The 18,555-nt window shown below is 59.9% G+C and overlaps 1 protein-coding gene across 11 annotated transcripts in view; it reads right to left on the bottom strand.

Annotated features, from left to right (window-relative positions):
• Positions 1–18,555, bottom strand: part of MYO18A (myosin XVIIIA) — a 92,386-nt gene that overhangs the window by 16,151 nt on the left and 57,680 nt on the right. For all 11 annotated transcript variants that reach the window (XR_006728796.1, XM_045525313.1, XM_045525320.1 and 8 more), the window contains 21 exons: positions 17,699–17,840; positions 17,390–17,549; positions 16,447–16,633; positions 15,908–16,151; positions 13,377–13,486; positions 12,214–12,279; positions 9,004–9,132; positions 8,194–8,337; positions 7,791–7,880; positions 7,564–7,683; positions 7,245–7,356; positions 6,686–6,813; positions 6,246–6,400; positions 4,557–4,680; positions 4,268–4,468; positions 3,576–3,686; positions 2,944–3,048; positions 2,492–2,638; positions 1,989–2,102; positions 492–608; positions 216–299 (listed from right to left, as the gene is read on the bottom strand). Coding sequence is in view for 10 of the 11 variants with exons in the window: in XM_045525313.1 (XP_045381269.1) it covers positions 216–299; positions 492–608; positions 1,989–2,102; positions 2,492–2,638; positions 2,944–3,048; positions 3,576–3,686; positions 4,268–4,468; positions 4,557–4,680; positions 6,246–6,400; positions 6,686–6,813; positions 7,245–7,356; positions 7,564–7,683; positions 7,791–7,880; positions 8,194–8,337; positions 9,004–9,132; positions 12,214–12,279; positions 13,377–13,486; positions 15,908–16,151; positions 16,447–16,633; positions 17,390–17,549; positions 17,699–17,840 (2,790 nt within the window). In the remaining variant the exon portion in view is untranslated. The remainder of the gene's footprint in view (positions 1–215; positions 300–491; positions 609–1,988; positions 2,103–2,491; positions 2,639–2,943; positions 3,049–3,575; positions 3,687–4,267; positions 4,469–4,556; positions 4,681–6,245; positions 6,401–6,685; positions 6,814–7,244; positions 7,357–7,563; positions 7,684–7,790; positions 7,881–8,193; positions 8,338–9,003; positions 9,133–12,213; positions 12,280–13,376; positions 13,487–15,907; positions 16,152–16,446; positions 16,634–17,389; positions 17,550–17,698; positions 17,841–18,555) is intronic.

The following is an 18,555-nucleotide window of genomic DNA, read 5'->3' as shown; positions in this document are numbered from 1 at the left end:
GACCAGAGAGGGAATAGAAATGGGAAATGAGGCTGCTGAAGCCAAAATGTCTGCTGCGGTGATATGGCTCCAAGCCTGCTCTTTCTACCAGTTTGCATTGTTCTGTGCATTCTTGACGGCAGAGAGAAGTGCCTTCTCTGCTGTGAACATGGGGGTTCCTCCCCATGTGCAGTGACCCCGGCCCCGTCTCTGCTGGGGGAGCCCCTGGTCCCCACCTTCTCGTGCAGCTCCTGCTTCTCCTTGTTGGCTTCTTCTAGCTGAGCCTGGAAGTCATTCATCTGAGCCAGGTCCCGGGAGGCCTGGGACAGGGGTGAGAGCATTAGAGGCAGGATCCCCCACAAACACCCAGCCCAGCGCAGCCCACACGGAGTGCCGGGCATCCAGGCTCCCACACTGCCTCCTCCCAAAACAAGTGGCTGCACCAGGGACCCATGAGGAGGCCCAGAGGACGGTGACTGTGCAGGGTGTGGTGGGCGCTCCTGGCAGGGTACCTGTGCCACGGCAGCCTTGTGCTTCTTCATCAGCTCATTCATGTCTTCCTGATCCTCTTCCAGCCGGTTCTGGATCTCATTCTTCTCACGCTGAAGGCGGCTCAGCTGCTCCTCCAGCTGGAGGGAGGCAAAGACAGATCAGAGGGTCTCAGGCTGGTGTGCCTGAAAGCTCCAGGTGGCAAGTCCAGACCTCCTCTGTGCCACCTCCGATGGGGGGTGGGTGGAGGTGGTGATGGGGCTGAGCCCCTACCCCCGGAGTGGGTTCCAGGACCAGTGATGTTCGAGGAAGTGCCCGCCCTGCCCTGGGCCGGGGAGACGAGGGAAAGGGCTGTCTTTGCAGTGCAGGCAGATCCTGGGCCTCTGGGCTGAATGACAGCTGCTTTCTGGCAGCTCTTTTGAGGCTAATGAGAAGGCAGAAGAGGTCTGCCCAGAACAATGACCCGACATCCTGGCACTATCAGCCTAGGCCCTGACCTGCATGTACTCTGCCCCTTCAGGCCCCAGGGAAGGACCCCTCAAATCCGCGTAGCTCCCCTGGCTTGGAGTCTCATTTCCCCTGGGACCGCCCACTCCCTGGGTGTCCAGCCCCCACCGCCAGTCCCCTCCTGGGGGGAGGGGAAGAGACAGCCAGCAGCGGCTTCAGGAAATGAATGAATCTATTAGCCTGTAATTCCAAACCAAAATGACTGCGTTGGCTCCTTCTCTGCCCCATCCATCTTGTTACTGGGCTGTGGGGAGCTGGGGAAGCCTCCGCCAAGAAATTTATTAACTTGGATTTAAATAAAATGGTAATTTTATAACAGCCTTTTTTAACACAATTAAGGAATTTGAATTACTCACCTGAAAACTGCTGAGGAGCACAAATGTCATGGGGATAAATCAAGCCCCTGAGATTGGCATCTCTCAGCAGCCAGGCGACAGGCCAGGGGGCCACGAGGCCAACAGCCAAGTCCGGCCTCCTCCCTGCCCCACTGCCTGCCCAAGGAGGGACCGGTGGTGGCCGCATCCCAGTAATGAATTCTCTGCCGGTGGATGGGGTGGATGGGATGGATGGGCCGTGGGAGAGGTGGGGAATTAAAAGGGAGCCATTAAATAAGAGCTCTAATTAGCTGCCGCTTGGGCTTGTCAGTGGGCTGGGCAGGGGAAGGGGAGGGAATCTGCGCCATCCCATCCTCTTATCGGTGCTTCTGCTAATCTCCAGGCACCTGTTTACATCCCTCAGCCACATTAGCTGCCTTTATTTATGGTGCTGGGGCCTGCGGCCAAGCTCCCATAGGCAGGTGGTTAAACAGGGAGATGGGCCCTTGCCGGCACCCTCTCGCTCGCCCCTCCCCTAGGCCTCTGCTCTCATGGGCAGAGGCAGGGCCCGGGAGGGCTGCTCTCCCTGCAGAAAGACCTGGCGTCGAGGGTCTTGTTTGGGGTGAAGGGAGCCATGGTGGCAGCTCTGTTCTCCCTCAGTCCCCTGAGCCCTGGCCCTGTACACCCCGGGGCCCTCACCGCTGTCTTGGCTTTGGCGATGTCATCAATCTGCAGGTGCAGGTCTTCGATCTCCACCTCCATTGCTTTCCGTGCTTTTACGGCTGCCGCACAGGTGAATTCAGACTCCTCCAGCTGGACACAGAGCCACCACCCCAGGGAGAGATGTCAGCCACTCCCTGGGGGCAGGAGGGCTATGCAGGGTGCTCTCCTCTCCTCGTCCGTTCACGTCAGACCCCAGGGCCCAGCTGTGCTGTGGTACAACCATGGGCATCTCCTCCCATGACAGGGACGGTTACCGGGACACAAGGCCCCATCCACACCACCCTGGGGCTTGGGAGTGAGACCACGCAGCGTACACAGACTCTGGGTAGTCTGGCTGCTGCAAGTGGCTTCTCCCCATTTCCTGCCACCTTCCCTCCCAAGGACTCAAGGGCCACTGAGTAGAGCAAGAGGGAGAGAAAGAGAACTGAAAAAACAAGCCCCGTGGCCCTGCACCAGCAGCTTCCTCTCTGCACATGCACCTGGTTCTTGAGCTGTGCGATCTCCCTCTTGCTGGGCGCGCTGTTCTTCAGGTGGTCCAGCATGAGCTGCGCATCCGCCAGCAGCGCTTTCGTGCGCTTCAGGTCTTTCCGCAGCCGCTTCTCTGACTCAAAGTCCCGCTGGTTCACCTGGGTTGGCGCCAGCAGTTGGGGGTCAGGGCTGCACCATGGGGCTTGCTCCTGTTGTCCCCAAGCCTGCTCCTCACCCTGTCCTCATTATCGGAGTCCCCCAGTGAGCAATAACAAGGGAAGTCCAGGATCATGCTGGCCAACGAGACAGGCCTGGGTGTGCCCATGTATGGTGATGCTCCCCCATCCACAGGAGGACAGTGGGTTCGTCAGGGCATCCTCACCTCACTGCCCACCCTGATCCCAGCTTGCCGTCCCTCAGATCTCCTCCCTTGGGCCGCATGGGGCAGAGTGTCCCCACTCACCTGGTCGCTGAGCGTGGCGAGCTTGCCCTCCAGCTCCCGCTTCTCTCGCAGCACCTTCTGCTTGTCCTCATACTCTTCCTCCAGCTGCACTTCCATTTGTTTTAACTGGAGTACCGTGGGGACAGAGACCCGCCAGTCCCTTTAGTGTCTGGTGCCAGGGAGTCCCCTTCAATTCTGGGTCCCCCGCCCGGGGGAAAATGGTGGGGCAGGACTGGGCATGATGACCCTGGAGGGGCCAGAACATGAATTTCAAGCTCCCAGGGTGTCAAAGCGGCTTGGGAGGGGGAGGAGGGACGGCAGGCCGTGCACAGTGGCCGCCTGAGCCCGAGGAGACCTTGCCGCAGAGTGGAGACCTGTTCAGCCAGGCTGGCTGGCTGTGGGCAGCACCAGAGCAGCACAGGAGGTGCACGGTTGGCTGCCACTTGGCACAGAAGGCAGGGAACGTCAGTTCCTCAAGGGACCAGGCTTCTCTACAGACTCTAAGCCAACACATCCCAGCCAATGCCAGGATCCCAAGAGGAGATTCCTGGTCCGGAATGGCAATGGAAGACAACGTGGCTAAGGCAGAGAAACAGAAAGCCGCTTGCTTTAAAGCAGCCACAGGGGAACGGGTACGTGCCCAGCCGCCTTACCTTCTTCTGACACGACTGCCGGGCCTCCTCCACCTCCTCATCCCGACTCTCCATCTCCTTGGAATGGGTCTGTCTCATCCGCTCCATCTCCATCTCTAGACGCAGCTTGGCCTGGAAAAGATTGGAATAGGGACAGGGTTCCTTTCCCAGTGGCGCCTGTCCCCTGCCCCTGTCCCTGCCATGCAGCTCTCCCGAGAGTCAGGAGCCAAGAGTGCCTCTGCCAGCTGGTTCCCTTTGCTCGCACCTTGCCCCACGGCAGCCAGCTTCTGCAGAGGAGCTGGATGCCCTGACTAGGTGTCTGGCACAGGCCCAGAGAGGAGCTGCTGGGGGTGGGGACAATGCTGCAGCTTCTCGGTTTGGCCTGCAGGCTCTAGCTCCTGAGCTGACTGGGCGGCTCAGTGGCAGGCTGGGTGGGCATGTGGCCTCTGGCTGCTGTGCATCCGACACCTCTCACTACTGGGGCTCAATCAGATTTGTTTCTGTGGAAAGCTCCGTGAAAGCTTAATTGTCTTCACACTGGGGCTGGCACAGAGCAGGTGCTCACTCGCATTTTGTGAGTAGGTGAACGTGTGAACAAACGAATGAATGGAGGTGGGACCTTGCCCTCCCCTGGCCCACACCCTGGGCTGGCTGTGGGGATGGCGGCGTCCCCTGCTGCACCTCGCCCCTCCCTTGGCCAAGCCCTCCAGCACCTGCTCCAGCATCTGGATGGTCCCCGCCTGCTCATCCAGCTCCTCTTCCTGGTCCTTGACTTTGGCCTCCAGGTCCCGGAGCTGTTTCTTGACCTTGGCCAGAGAGGCCTCGTCCTTAGACTCTTGGGAAGAAATGTCCTGGAGCTCGGCCTCTAGAGAGACGACCTTCTGGGTGAACCCTGCAATGTCCATGTCTTTTTCCTGGACCGAAAGAGAAGATGAGGCTGGCGTCGGGCTGGCCCCAGCCTGGGAGGGGGGACGGGCAGGGACGGCGGGCAGCCCCACCCACCTCCAGCTGCTGCTTCAGGCTGAAAGCCTCGGCGAGGAGCATGTCCTTCTCCCGCTGCAGCTTCTCCCGCTGCAGCTTCTCCCGCTGGGCCTCCTCGTGCGCCTGGGAGAGCTCACTGTCAAACCTGCGAGGGAGCGTGGCAGCTCCATCAGACAGCACAGAGTCTGGGTCCCCAGCACACACACACTGCCAGGAGGTGGTGCCACCGATACGGACAGGACAAGAGCAGGGGCCGAGGGACTCATGCAGCCCTAACTTGCGGCCAGTGGCGAGGGGGGGGTGACACTCAGGGGTTACAGGTCAAGCCAGTCTGGGATGGGGAGAGCCTCATCGAGGGAGCCCTTTCACCAAGTGGGCCTCGGGGGACCCGCAGACTGCTTCCGGGAAGAGGTGGACAGGCCTTCCTCAGGAGTTAGGTCCCCACACTTTCAATTTCAACTGGAACGGGCAGAAATGGATGTCCTGCCTCATCCACCTCACTTTCCACAGTTCGGTTCGGCAACTGTAGGTGCAGCTGCTGGCTCCAGCCCCTACGTCCAGGCGCCAGCCTTTGGCCAGGACCACCTGTCCCAGCAGGACACCCCAGGCCAGGCTGGAGCTGGCACTCCCTGTGTCCGGCTGGCAGGGTGCTTCCACAGGCACGTGGCCAGCCACCTCCTTCACTCTCCCTCCTTCACTTTCCGGCCTTCCATTTCCCTCTCAGTGACTAGCTAAGGAGCAAACTGATGAAATTCCTAACACCATCCTTGAATAGCTGATCAGGTTCCTGCCGAAACTGAACAGCTCCCCACTACCCATCCTCACATCAAAAAAAAAAAACCCTAGGGAAACTCTGGCCGGCTGAAACCTAATATGTTGTCGGTGGGGAGTGTGACAATATGGTAACTAGGCTGAGCTGGCACCGTCATGGGGTGCTCAGAAGGGGGTCCTGCTAAGGGTGCCAGCCTGTGGGTGCAGGGGTAGGGTCCGGTAAAGAGAAGGAGGAGGGAAGTGATGGTCACGGTGCAGGAGGGAGGAACAGAAACCTTCCCATTTCCCTCACTCTCCTTGGGACGGCAGGGAGTCCAGGAGGCCAGGGGTCACCAGGGTCCCTGGAAAGGCTCCGCACTGCACCCTCACTCCCAGGGTGGTGGTGTGAGGCTGCCCCTTCACAGAGGCAACTGGGGCCTCCCCTGGGAAGCCCTTCCCCTGCAGAGGGGTAACGGTGCTGCTCCCGCTCCCTGGGGCACCCTGCTGTTCCCGGGGCTTGTGGGTTCCTCAGTGTTGCTAATAAAGGCGCCCCATTCCCATCCCCAGCCAGGGAAATTAATTTAGATTGGATTTTCTCCTGTGAGGGCCACCCCCCTCCTTTGTGTCATTACCATAATGAGATGGAAGTGGCACGGTAGTTTAATGACATTAGTCAGGAGAGTGTGTTTGTGTAGCTGAGGCAAGTGAGAGAGACGCAGAGCTGGGGGGGGGCCTGGCTGGGCCCGGGACGGGGTGACAGGTGCACAGTGGGGGAAGCACATCCTAGAGCGGAGGCCTGAGCAGGCCCGCGGTGGGGTCTGTGCTCCAGGACAAGTGACCAGGCAGGCAAGGCCCCTAGCCAAATTCAGGTCCTCCCTTCTTCCCTGGAGGGCAAGGAGGGAGCCCTGTCTGTGGCTGCTCTAGAAGATTCTTTGCGCCCCGGGCAGGGGGCCCACCCACCTCCTCTGCTTCTTCTCCAGCTCGTGGTTGCGGACCTGCTGGCCCTCCAGGTGCAGCTTGGTGTCCTGAAGTTCAGCTGTCAGCCGCTGGCACTTCTTCTTGAGCTGCTGCAGAGCCCGCTGGCTCTCCTCACTATCTGCCTGCAGGTCCCCGAGCTAGGGGCCGAGGAGGGGCGCAGGGCAGCAGCCACGAGAGACCCGGAAGCATTGGTGGAGAAGGTGAGCAGAGAGAGGGGGGTGAGTGAGCGGAAGAACCAGCAGTGAGGGAGGGAGCCACGGTCACCCAGGGAACTTAAGAAGCTCCAGTCGTTTGCCCCTGGTTATTTCTGCGCTGAGAGGATGACGTGCCAGCCTCCCCTCCCCTCCCAGCCAGCCTCCCCTCCCTGCCTGCCTCCAGTCCGCTGGGCAGACACTCTGTAGCCGGCCCCTCCCCAGCCTCACCCGCCGCTCCAGCTGCCTCTTGTTCTGCTGCTCCACCTCCAGCTTGTCCTCAAACTCCTGCTGGAGCCGCTTCTTGGTGAAGTCCACCTCCCGCATGGCACGCTCATACTTTAGCCGCCACTCACCACCTGTGAGGTTGGGGACAGACAAGGGAAGATGGAGGTGCTGAGAGTCCCCAGAAGGGGTGGAGAAGGAGGATGGGGCAGGGAGGAGCAGCAGGTGGGGTCAGCCGGAGGGCTCAGAAAACTGCCATGGTGGATTCTTCCCACTAGCCAGGAGAAGACTAGAGGGAGATGTCACTACATGTGCTGTCCTCTCCCCAGGAACTGCCAGGACCATGCCCCTAGACGTTGTCATTATCATGGGGGTTATATCTGCACCTGATAATGCCCTGCATTTACTGGCTCCTCTGCTTTCTCATCTACTTATTTCACTGGCCTTATATCAGCCCCACGGAGGGGAGACAGGCCTGGACGAGAGGCCCGATTACCCAGGGCTGGGCATCGGGGCTCACCCCCGCCCCCGGGCCACTGCCAAGCTGCTCGGGCCTCAGACCCACCTGCGTCATCGTCATCCACTTCCCCGTTGACCTCCGCTGCCCGGATGAGACGGGCCTCCATGACCTCCATCTCCATCACCTCCATCTTCTTCTTCAGTGCATCGTGCTGAGTCTGCAGAAGAGGGCTCGTGAGCTGTGCCGTTCCCCTCACCCAGTGCCACCCGCTCCCCTGACCACACAGACCACGGCCACAGGCTTACCCAGGGCAGACGGGGCTGGGGGGCTGGGGCGAAGCTGCCAACCGTCTTTGGGGGGAGCAGATGGGCACCAGGGTGTGGCAGTCACCAGCCTGCTGTCCTCACCCCGGCCCTGCCCTCACCTGCAGCTCCTTCATCTCCTTCTCAGCGCGCAGCCTCTCCGCCGTCTCTGCGTCCAGCAGCTGGGAGGCGGACTCTCCCGTGTTACGTTCATCCGTCAGCTCCGATGTCAGCTCCGAGATCTGGGGTGGAAGGGAGGGAGGCAGCACCAATTGAAGTGCCGGCCTCACTCAGCCAGAACACCAGGGAGGCCCGGTCACCCTGCAACAGTGGGCCAGGAGTCACTCACCCTGGTCTCCAGCCGGTCACTGTTGAGCCGCAGCTCGTTCCGCTCCTTCTCCACCTTCTCAAGCTTGCTCCGCAGCTGCTGGATCTCCTCCTAGCACGAGCAAGGACGCAGAGTGAGCCCAAGGCACCACGAGGGGCACGTCCCCAACAGGAGAGCCACTGCCTCCCGGGGCCCCTGTCCCCAGATCTCCACCCCATATGCTGAGGATGCCCAAGATGTTATCCTGAGAGGCTGGGGCTCAGCCGGCACCCCAAAGGGACACCTTCTGTTTAATGGGCACAGTTCATGACACCAGCTCTCTGGACGAAACAAAGGAGCACTTGGAAGCCCAAGACAGGCCGGCAGGGTTCTTGCACTTGTGGATTCCCTCCGAGCACCTCGGCCCTCGCAGGCTGCGACATACGTCTTTGTTCCGGATCTGCTCCTCTGACAGCTGCACTTCGATGAGGGGCCTCACGGTGGTGAAGAGCTTCCACCAGGGCCAGTCCTTCACCCCTTTGTTCTTCTTGATGTTCTTCTGCACACAGCGAATGGCCAGGTCCTGGATCTGCAGTCAGGGTGGGGTCGTGCACACAGGGCTCTCAGTCACCCTAGCCACACTCAGCCAAGGACCCTCCCCCCACCAGCACAGCCCCTGGGGCTGCTCCTCTGGCCCCCTGACCCCAAGCCAGACACCTCCCATGCTCCCCCTTACCCTGGGCCCCCTGCATCCCTCAGAGGGTGGAGCCCAGGGCCTGGCGGGGTGCACTGCACTGGGCACTCACCACTCCACCATCATTAGGAATAATTTCATCTGCTTTATTTGCTGCCTGATTATTTCCAGCACCCTGGCCTAGCCGTGCTATAAAACCTAATCTTGCTGAAACACAAGAGGCGGCAGTGCTGGCTGTTTTATGGACTTGCTAATAAGAAAAGGAGTCGCTGACACAGCTCCTTAATCTTCATGGAGCAGCCTGTGATCCAGAGCCCACCTTTGCCTGGGCCCTGCTTCGCCCCCCCGCCCCCCAACACAGCCCCTGACCATGGCAGCACCAGGGAGCTGCCCGTTCCCCACCCTGCCCCAGGGCCTGTGCCTGGGAGCTTCCTGCCTCTTCTTCCCCAGATAATAGCTGGTAGACTTGAGACCAGCTTCCTGAGCTCCCCCAACCCCAGGAACTCAGCTGTGCCCATCTAAGCTGGAGAGGGGAGGGAGCGGGTGGCCCTGGAGCAGCACCTTTCTCTTCTTGAAGTGCTGGCGGGCAAGGTAGCCCCTGCAGGCCGCCTGGAACAGGGTTAGGTTCCTGCTGGTTTGTTCATCCCGCTGCTCCTCCAGCCGAGCCAACGTGCCAGCCCGGAAGAACACCTGCGGAAGAGCAGGCAGGTGAGGCAGGACACTGGGCCGGGCAGGTGGGGTGGGAGCTGCCAAACAAGCAGCGCAGAGGAAACCGGCAGGCCAGGAAGTGCAGCCCTCGCCTGAGAAGAGCCTGAAAATCCAACCTGGAAATGCACTTGTCAGGAGGGAGAGGAGGGAGGAGCAGGAAGAGGCCCAGGGAAGGCTGGAGGAGAAGGCCCAGCTGGGGGCCGGGGGAGGTTAGGGCAGCGGAGGAGTAAGGTGGGAAATTTAACTTCAAAGAGAGATGAAAGCAGAGGGACGCCAAAGGGAAGGTACCTGGGGCAAGGAAGGAAATGGAGCAGCCACTGGTCACACAGGGAGAGGATGCTCTTCAGCAGTGTTGTGGTGGCCCCGCCCCCCAGGACTGCCAGTGTCCCCAGAGCCCACAGCAGGGCCCCCTCAGGTGCGGTGCAGGGTGGTGGGTGTCTGTGTGAGAAGCAGCTCCAGGGAGCGGGGAGCAGAGGGAGGGGAGAGGCAAGGAAGGGGGCAGCGGGGAGCTCCAGCCGTCTTGGCCCCTGCCCTGAGTTTCATCTCAGAGGCTCTCATGTGCCCACACCCCCACCGCACACACCCAGGTTTCACCTGCTCCAAAAGAAGCCAGTGAGGTGGGCGGGGGTTGGCCCAGCCAAGGGACCTGTCATACAGGTTTGGGGGCTGGAGGGCAGACCAACCTGTGAGAAACCAGCTGGCACCCCTACACTGGCCTTTCCTCCCTGCTGCCCTGAGATGGGCCGGCAGAAGTTGCCCTACTAAGAGGAGAGTGTGTGCCGGGAATGGTCAGGTGAAAAAAATCCGCCAGTGTCCTTGAGAGGGCAGAGACACCTAGGTGTCTGCCGACCTCCACCTGGCGCAGAACACAGAAAATTCCCTTTAGTGGGGCAAGGAGAAGCCTTTATGGGAAACGGGTTATGTAAATGTACTCAGCGCCAATGGGAACAGGATCCCAGGGAAGGAGTGCGGGGAGGGCCTAAACTTTCTGCTGAGAAAGCTTTGCCTCTGGCGACTTCATGGAAACCTAGTCCCCTGAGGCTGGCCTCGAGAAAACCAGCTCAGTCCTTTGTGACACTTTGCTAAATCCCACAGGTACAGCCATGTGGGATCTCCCGCGGGTCTCAGGCTCTACCTGGGCTTCCATTTCCCACAATGTGTGAGCCTGAAACTCCACTGGGGGCAGAGACTACCCAGGTGCCCCTGGAGCGGGGCAAACATGCTTGGTTAGCACTCAGAGCACCGTGACTGCAGCAGAAGCGAGGTGCTGCAGTAGGGGGACAGAGGATGGCCCCAAAACACAGTAAGACGAGAAAGAATGGTCTAGAGGCTACAGCAGTGAGCCTCACACCTCTCTTGAACATTTGTGGGGTTCAGGGGCCTTTTGAGTATTGGGTGAAAGGTCAGGGCCATCTCCTCCCCCAAATGCCCATTCATACAAATTTTATAATGTCGGGAGGCTCTCAGCCCCCTAAAGTCCTTGCCTAAACCCTCTGGGTCCTGTGGGTCAGACGGAGACCCCTCTCCTCTGAAACAATGTGACAAACACACAGGGAATCTTGCTCACCAGCCAGGGCCAACCAGAGCCCGGAAGGCCCGAGCTTTCTTTCCCAAACCCAGCTCTCCTTGAGTGAGAATGGGCCCCAGGGCTCGCCTGCCTTGGCTGGGCTCCTGGGATGACAGGTCGGCGGAGGGCCTGAGACGGCAGCAGGAAGAGGACCTGCCTGTACAGGCCCTCTCCTGCCCAAGATAGGCCTGGGAACCCAGGAATCAGCTGGGGGAGGCGCCACTCCGGGCGTCAGCTCTGCCTGCTGGAGGGGCAGGGGCCGGCGGGGAAGCCGGGTGAGCCAGCCCAGGGAGAGACCACCGGGCTGGAGAAAATCCCCGACTGCCCAGGGAGGAGGCCCAGCTGGCAGCCCCTAGGCTTAAACTCTGGGGGGAGGGCACAGAGAGAAAGGAGGTGAGCCAGACACACAGGTAGACAAAGCAGAGACCCAAACCAGAAATGACACAGAGGGTGGGACCACAAAAGGCACAGACAACAAGGAGAGAAGCAGAAAGAAACAGAACCAGAGACCAAGGAATAGACACCAGCAAAGACTGCCGGGGCCAACAGGAAAAGGGAAAACCAGGGACAGCAGAGACAAAGCTGGGAAGGCACAAAGATGCAGTGATGGAAAAGGATTCGCAGCAAGACCGAGAAAGTGACTCGACACACAGAACAGAGGACAGAGAACAAGCGAGACTCGAGCCTTTTTTCAGGCATCTCCTTCCACCTCAGAGCTCCTTCCCTCTCTGCTGACGTCTGGACAGGTCCAGAACCCTCGCTGGCTCCCCACTGCCCTCCCGTTCCCCCAGCCCATGGAGCACATACGCAGATGCCGCCTGTCCAAGCTTCCCGGGCCCGGGAGAGAGGGGTGTGCAGGGCTCCCTGCCTGTGGGAGGGCGCTCAGCTGGCCCTTTGGCGTGCAGTGACGCGGCAGACTGGCACCCAGGGGCGGGCATGCCTGCCTTTCACGCACGCCTTCCATGCAGATGAGGAATCCGGCCTGTGGGCAGGCGGCGGCAGCACGGCCTCACGTGTCCCGCTTGCTCCTCTGGGACCCTGGCAGCCTCGACAACTCTCCCAGGGGGCTCTGCCTGCTGCCCTGCTGCTTTCCCCGTCCTCCTCCTCTGAACCCGGCCCTCTGTCTCCCTCACTCCCCACGCCAGGACTCGGGCCAAGCTCGGGGCCACCTCCCACCCTCTCCCTCCTGACCTCACAGAGGTGTTCACAGCACTGAACAAGCCGGGTGTCGAGAGGGAGGGAAAGTTAAGTCTGCTGCATCTGAAACATCAACCTCCCTGGCCCCTGGCCCCTGGCCCTGCAGGGGGCAGCTTCAGAGGAGGGGCAGCTCTGAGGGGCTGAGAGGGGTGAGGGCAGGTGAGGGGGCTGGCAGGACTCAGAAGGGGCAGCAGGAGACTCCTGAAGTCTGGCTGAGCAGGAGGAACAGAAGGGGAGGCCAGACATCTGACAAGGGCCACGGCGCACGAGGCCCGACGCCCTGCTGCGGGGCGACTCACCCGGCTCAGGCCCATGCAGCAGCTGCTCTTCTCCAGGTCCAAGGACTCCAGCAGCTCCTCCACCGCCTGTGGAGAGACGCCTCCGTCAGGCAGCCTGCCCGGGCCTCCCCTCGCCACGCAGGGCTTCGCCCAGCCACTCGGCCCTTCCCTCCCTCCTCCCAGACAGTCCACTATTTATTCCAGGTGGAGTCAGGAGTCAGGCACTGTGCTGGGCTCTGGGGACACAGCGATGACTACGAGAGGAACAAACCATCTTGTTAGGGGACAAGACAAGTGAAGTGCACAGAGGGGCAGGTGTCTACCGCAGACAAGGGGGCTGTGGAAAGCACGGGGGGGTACTGTTTACGCTGAGAATGTCTACACAGGTAAGAGTTAGCTAGACAAAGCAGGGAAGATGGGGAGGGGAGGGACACACACAGAAGGCTGGGCATCGCTGTGGGGCTTCCTGCCCCGTCATGCAGAGTCCCCCCCGCTTTTGGGGAAGCCATCCCAAGGTCTGAGGTGCCTCCAGACTCAGGCTGGGTGCCTGAGACCCGAGCACAGTGAATGAGGGTTCCTCTGCTCAAGGCGCCGTTTGGCTGTCTGAGGAGCTGCCTCTGGGGAGCGAGGTGACAGCCTAGAGTGGCAGAGAGAGGCTCTTTCTGCAGCCATGAATGCACCAACCTGGGCTGGCAGAGGGCCCGGCAGCCTTGAGGTTACCCTGGCACCAAGGAGGTCTCACCATATCCACTCTCCTTCTAGGAGGGATCTTGCCCCAGCCCTGGCCGCTTCCTGCTTCAGGAACCAATCCCTGACATGGAAGGGCCCAGGCGCCATCGGTGGGGTGCCCAAAACACTAGTTCTCACCTGCTACCTGGAAGGCCCTGGCCTGCTAGCTCTTGGATGATCGTCTGGCTCACCAGAGAGCAGACACCCCCAGCCTGAGCCTCCAAAGAGGGCAGCTCTTCTTCTATCCCTACAGTCCATGCCCCAGGCTGCCTTCTCCCCACTGCCACAGCCTGGTGCCTCTGTCCTGGCCCTGGTCAGCCGACACCAGGAGCCTGAGCCAGGGCCAGCCACTGTCTCTGGGGAAGGAAGGGTGGGTGGGTTTGGGAAAGGGCAGCTGCTCAGAGGGGCCCGAGCAGAGAAGAGGGGTCTGCTGGGGGGGTGGGGCCCAGACCTACCCGCCTTTCATCCATCACGATGTAGTTGCGCCCGTGTTTCTTGGTCAGGTGTGGGGCCAGGACGTCAAAGCGGCGGCGGAACTCGGAAAACACCATGTGGTCAGGGTAACCTGGAGAGAGAGCGGCCAGAGAGGTCAACACCTCCCTGCTTGCTCCCAGCACACCCCAGTGGCCACTGGTGCCCGGGCAGCCAGTGGGCAGCCACTCAAGGGGAGAAACTGTTGGGGCTGGGGAGCCTGCGGGTGAGGCAGGCCCAGAAACGAGAGCTGAGAGGCAGGAGGCTGAGAGGACAACCAGGGCTGCCCCACAGCGGGACAGGATCCTCTAGAAGGAATCAAGTTCCTAGTCAGCCGGGCATGCAAACGGGGCAGGGGGCAGCGGACCACCTGGAAGGAGTGCTATGGAGATCTGGGTGATCTAGAAGGTGCCTTCTCGCCCTCCAAGTCTATGACTCTGTGACAACCCAGATAGACTCAAGAAAAACAGGAGGGCATCAGAGTAGCTGAGAGGACAAGGGCCTAGGCTGGCACTGGAATCCTGGCCCTGCCTCTTAGGACCACGTGACCTTGGGCCAGTCACTCAACCTCTCTGAGCCCCAGTTTCTTCCCTTTTAAATGGGGGCACTAGCACTTCTCTCACATGGTAGTGATGGAGGTTAAAGCAGAAAATAGGTAGAATCGGGTACACTAAAAGGTCTGACTTTACCATCATACAAATCATGCATGTAACAAAAAATCTCTTATACCCTCCAAATCTATTTTAAAAAAAAAGAAAACAAACAAAAAAAGAAAACAGTCTAGCTCACTTGGTGGACAGTTAATAAAACGCTCCTTTCCTGTCCTCTGCCCACTGGAGCAGGGTGTCGGAAAGGGCTCTCCACCCTGCCCCACCTTGACCTTGAAGGCTAGGCTAGGCGACCAGAAAGGTTTGTTGATTCTCTTTCCCTGAGTGTCTGGGTTTCAGGTTGGGAGAGGGGGTGAGATGGTGTCTGGCTTGGAGCAGGGCCAGAGCAGTGGTCAGCTGGAGGGGACCCCGAGTCACCCTGATTTCACCAGAGCCCCTGCTAGAGGACCAAGAAATCCACTCCAGCAGAATCGCAGAATTTCAAACCGGAAAGGGGTCCTAAGCCAGATCAACTCATCTTTCAGACACGGAAACGGAAACCTGAGAGGGAGAGACACTGGCTCACTCAAGGTCACAAAGGCTGCAGCAGGGGCAGAACCCGACTCCAAACCTGGGTTCCCGACAGCCACACCATGGCCGGGCTAGCTAGCTCTGGGAAACCCTCCAGCCGGGAGATGAGGCTGATGCATGTGCCTGATAATTGAAACAGGAGGCGGGGGCTGCCGAGGGGCCAAGACAAAGTGAGCTATTGATTGTATCTGAATTGCAATTAAATTGATGGGCCAGGATAGCAGGTCCGGACGCCTGGCATCTTAATTAATCATCAGCGCTATCGCCGGTGGCTGGGGGCCAGGAGAGGGAAGGGGACCTGCTGCTGCCGGCCTCATCGATCTGCTTGTTTGAGTAAAGCACATTGATTTTGGTTCAGAGTGGTAACAATCTGGTTTTGAAATAATAAACACCAACTCCATATCAAGACGCAGGGACAGATCGATGATTTATTTAGAGCAGGGCAGGGAGCCCGTTTCCTGGCTTTGGCTGCTAAGGAAAAGTGACGGTGCCTATGGGGATACCTCCCGGGACCTGGCTGTGGGTGGGTGGGACTCAGCCTGCTCATCTAGCCAAGGAAAAAAACAGCAGAAACCCGGCCACTCACAACCTCTTGGGCAAACAAAACCCTACTTGCGAGGCATGAGCCCGCCTGGGTCAGATCCTGCTCTGCCACTCACGAGCTGTGTGACCTTGGGCAGGCTATTTAACCTCTCTGAGCCTCAGTCTCCTCATCTAGGGACAGCAGTAGTGCCACCTCATGAGGCTGACGTGAGGATGAAGTGAGTTAATGCGTGGGAAGAGCTTAGGAGAATGTCTGGTATGCAGCAAAGGACTCTAAGTAACTACGATTACTATCATTCTTCTCCGTCCCCTCTTCTAGAGAGGTCCATAAAAAGGGTTTGTCTGACCTTTCCTGGGAATTTTAAGTACTTCAGAAAGATTTAGCACCTCATTTCTCTCTGGGCAGGAGGCTCCAAAAGGGCAGTGGGTGTGCTGCCGTGGGCAGAGCTGACCTGTCCAAACTAGGGACACGGTGAGGACAGAGCCATGGACGAACAACAGGGCGTGTCTGGAAGGGAGACGAGCAAGAGGGCAGACTGCAGGGTGGGAAGAAACAGAGAACGGAACAGGTGCCCATGGGGACCTGGGGACCCTGGCCGTGGGTGGGTGGCTGGGAGAGACGAGGAGAGAGAGCCCCCAGGGGAGGCCCCGGAGCAGAAGGGAGGAAAGAGGCGAGGGCCAGTCCCGAGACAGGCGGGGGGCAGCACCCTCCAGCCCACGAGCCTGTTTGGAGGTGGGCGGGGCAGGGCCAGTTCCGGAAGGAGAGCCAGGGGTTGAGGGGAAGGAGGCCCCACCTTGGCGGTACATGCGCATGGCGTCGAGCAGGCGGGAGCCGCGGAGCTGGGCGCGAAGCAGGGGCACGTCCAGCTGCAGGAGCCCAGCCTCGCCGTGGTCTCCCGAGGGCAGGTCCATCTCGCTGCTGCTGCTGACTCGGCGGGAGGAGGCGGAACGGGGCTCCCCGGCCCAGCCCTCAGCCACAGGCAGGAAGCAGTGCACGAAATGCAGCTTCGACTTCTTGATGGTGTCAATGAGGGCGTCCTGCCAAAGGGAAGGGACCGCCCTCAGTGGGCTCTGATGGCAGTGCCCAGGAGAGTGGGGACTGGTGCCAGCGTCTCCACTCCTCCCAGGATAGCAGGTGTCCCAGCACCAGCCAGGACGTGCTAAGCCTGGACAACTCTGCCCGCCCCAGGCCCGCGTGGCCACTCAGAGGCAGCCGCGCTGAAAAGAAGACCCCCCTTCCCCAGGGTGCCAGCTGACCTCAGCGTGCCCAGAGTGCCCAGGCCTGCCTGCCAGGGGTAAGGACGGGCCCCAGGGCCTGGGCTGGCACACTCACCACCTGCAGCTTAATCTGGATGCACAGTGACTTCTTCTTGACAGCCGCCATGCCCGTGGTAAAGGTCTTCCGCATGCTGGTGGCCCGACGCAGAGCCAGCTGTGAGCCGCCCTCCAGGCCTGCGACGGAGCCCGAGAGCACCGTGGCACTGCCGGCCCGGCCCAGAAACAGGTTGCTGATGATTTTCCTGCCAGAGGCGGGCGGGTGAGGAGGCACGTTAATTGAGCAGCAGAGGCCTTGCCTCCTCCCAGCTCCCGGGCTCCACACAACCCCCACACGGCCCTGGCCAGGGGCCTTGCCTATCTGGGCTGCACACCCCACACCCTACAGAGAAGCTTCAGAGAACTTTTCAAGCAGGAAGAAACCAGAGGTGGGCAGAAGCCCAGGGACAGGCAGGATTGGACAGAGTGGGGCAATCTACGTCCTCCTCACCACAGGGGGCAAAGGCGAGGAAGGGGTGTCCCATGTGGCAGGAGAGATTGGGGTGTGACATGTCTAACATGCTATTACACATAATTTACTCATGACATTGTTCATTATCCGTCTTCCCCACTAGAATGTAAATTCCACAAGGGCAGGTTCACCACTATCTGCCAAGCACCTAGAAGCCTTTGTCTGAGACCAGGTGCCCACAGATCATCTACTGAATATACGAACGATGACAGGGCCTATGTGAAGGAGGGGCCTTGAAAGCCGCTCCTAGTCTGAAGAATGTAAGGGTGTTATTCAAATTTAAAACTACAGGCTCTTCAGCCATGTCTGCCTCCCACCTCTATCCAGGAGGCCACCCCACCGCTAAGGCCAGCTGGCCCCGGATGGTGCCTCTCAGGAAGCGCAGGCCGTCTACGTCATGAGTGAGGGGGCCTCTGAGGCATCTGCAGGGGAAGGGAGCCCCAAAACAGCCCTGGGGATAGGACAGGGGCAGAGTGCGTGGTGTTCTTACTTCTGGGAGTCCTGCAGGAGCCGGGGGGCGTTCTGGGTGGCTGGGTTCTGCTTAGTGTAGCTCAGCCAGCCGGCCACGCTGTACTCCACCCAGTTGGTGCCATGGCTGTGGCCCAGGAGGAAATGGTGTGGTTTGCTGCTGCGCAGAAGGGGGCTTTGGCCTGAGAGTGGGAGAAGCAAGGCTCAGACTGTCAGGCTCAGACACGAAGCCTGGGCAATAAGTGAGCCCCTGGGTGGTGCCACCTGGACCCACACAGGGGGGTCCTCTGGACAGGAAGCAGAGGAGCCACACTCCAGGGATGCCACCTACCTTTCTTGTCACCCTCCTGGGGGCCGTAATAGGAGAAGAGGTGCTCCAGGAGGGCATCTTCAGTGGCCCCTGGCACCAGAGCCTCCTCTTCCAACAGCCACAGCAGGCCCCTTGCCTCATTGGCTCGAGACAGCGAGCGCACCTGCGGAGAAGGAAAGGAGCCTGGGGAAAGGAGCCAGGGACCCTGGCCCCAGCTGCACATTGTGAACATGCTACCCACGTGTGCATACACACTGCAGCTCCTGCCGCCTGCGGCTGACACCCATGGGGAGGTGGGCAGCAAGGGCAAGGAGGGTCCTGGACACGGATCAGAGAGAAGCCCATGGCAAAATATGATTCCTAGGACTTGGGTCCGAAGTCACCAAAGACTGAAGGCTTCCTAGTAACCCGAGACCGTATCCAGGGACTCTCCTGCACCCTCCCCATCAGAGGTCGCCAGGGGCTATTGCTCCCACTCCCTGGCAGATTAAACAGGATAAAGTCTTTAGGGCCCTGAGCACAGTGCTTGGCCCAAAGGAAGCTCTCGATAAGTGACAGCTATGGGGTTAACCCTGGTGCCAGAGCGGGGAGAGCCCGGAGAGGGCTTAGGTTGCTGCAGGTGGGATCATTACATGGTATAAACTCATGGGCCCGAAGCGTAAGACAGGAGACTTAATGAGACTTGATGTGGCAGCCAAAATGGGCAGAGACTAGGGCAAGCTGGAGAGCAAATGTCCCCCTCTGAAGGGAACAGCTTCCACTCAGCTGCAGCCAACTGCTATTCTGGAGGAACATTGGCCTAGTGTTGACAAGTCCTCTGGTTTTTCAAGGGAAGGTGGAAATAGAGAATTCTGATTTCTGATACCCCAGCGAAGGCC

The sequence above is a fragment of the Lemur catta genome, chromosome 15, assembly GCF_020740605.2.
Source record: "Lemur catta isolate mLemCat1 chromosome 15, mLemCat1.pri, whole genome shotgun sequence".
Classification (NCBI taxonomy): Eukaryota; Metazoa; Chordata; class Mammalia; order Primates; family Lemuridae; genus Lemur; species Lemur catta.
Note: the sequence above shows the minus strand (reverse complement) of the source record. Positions and strands in the feature narration are given on the sequence as shown.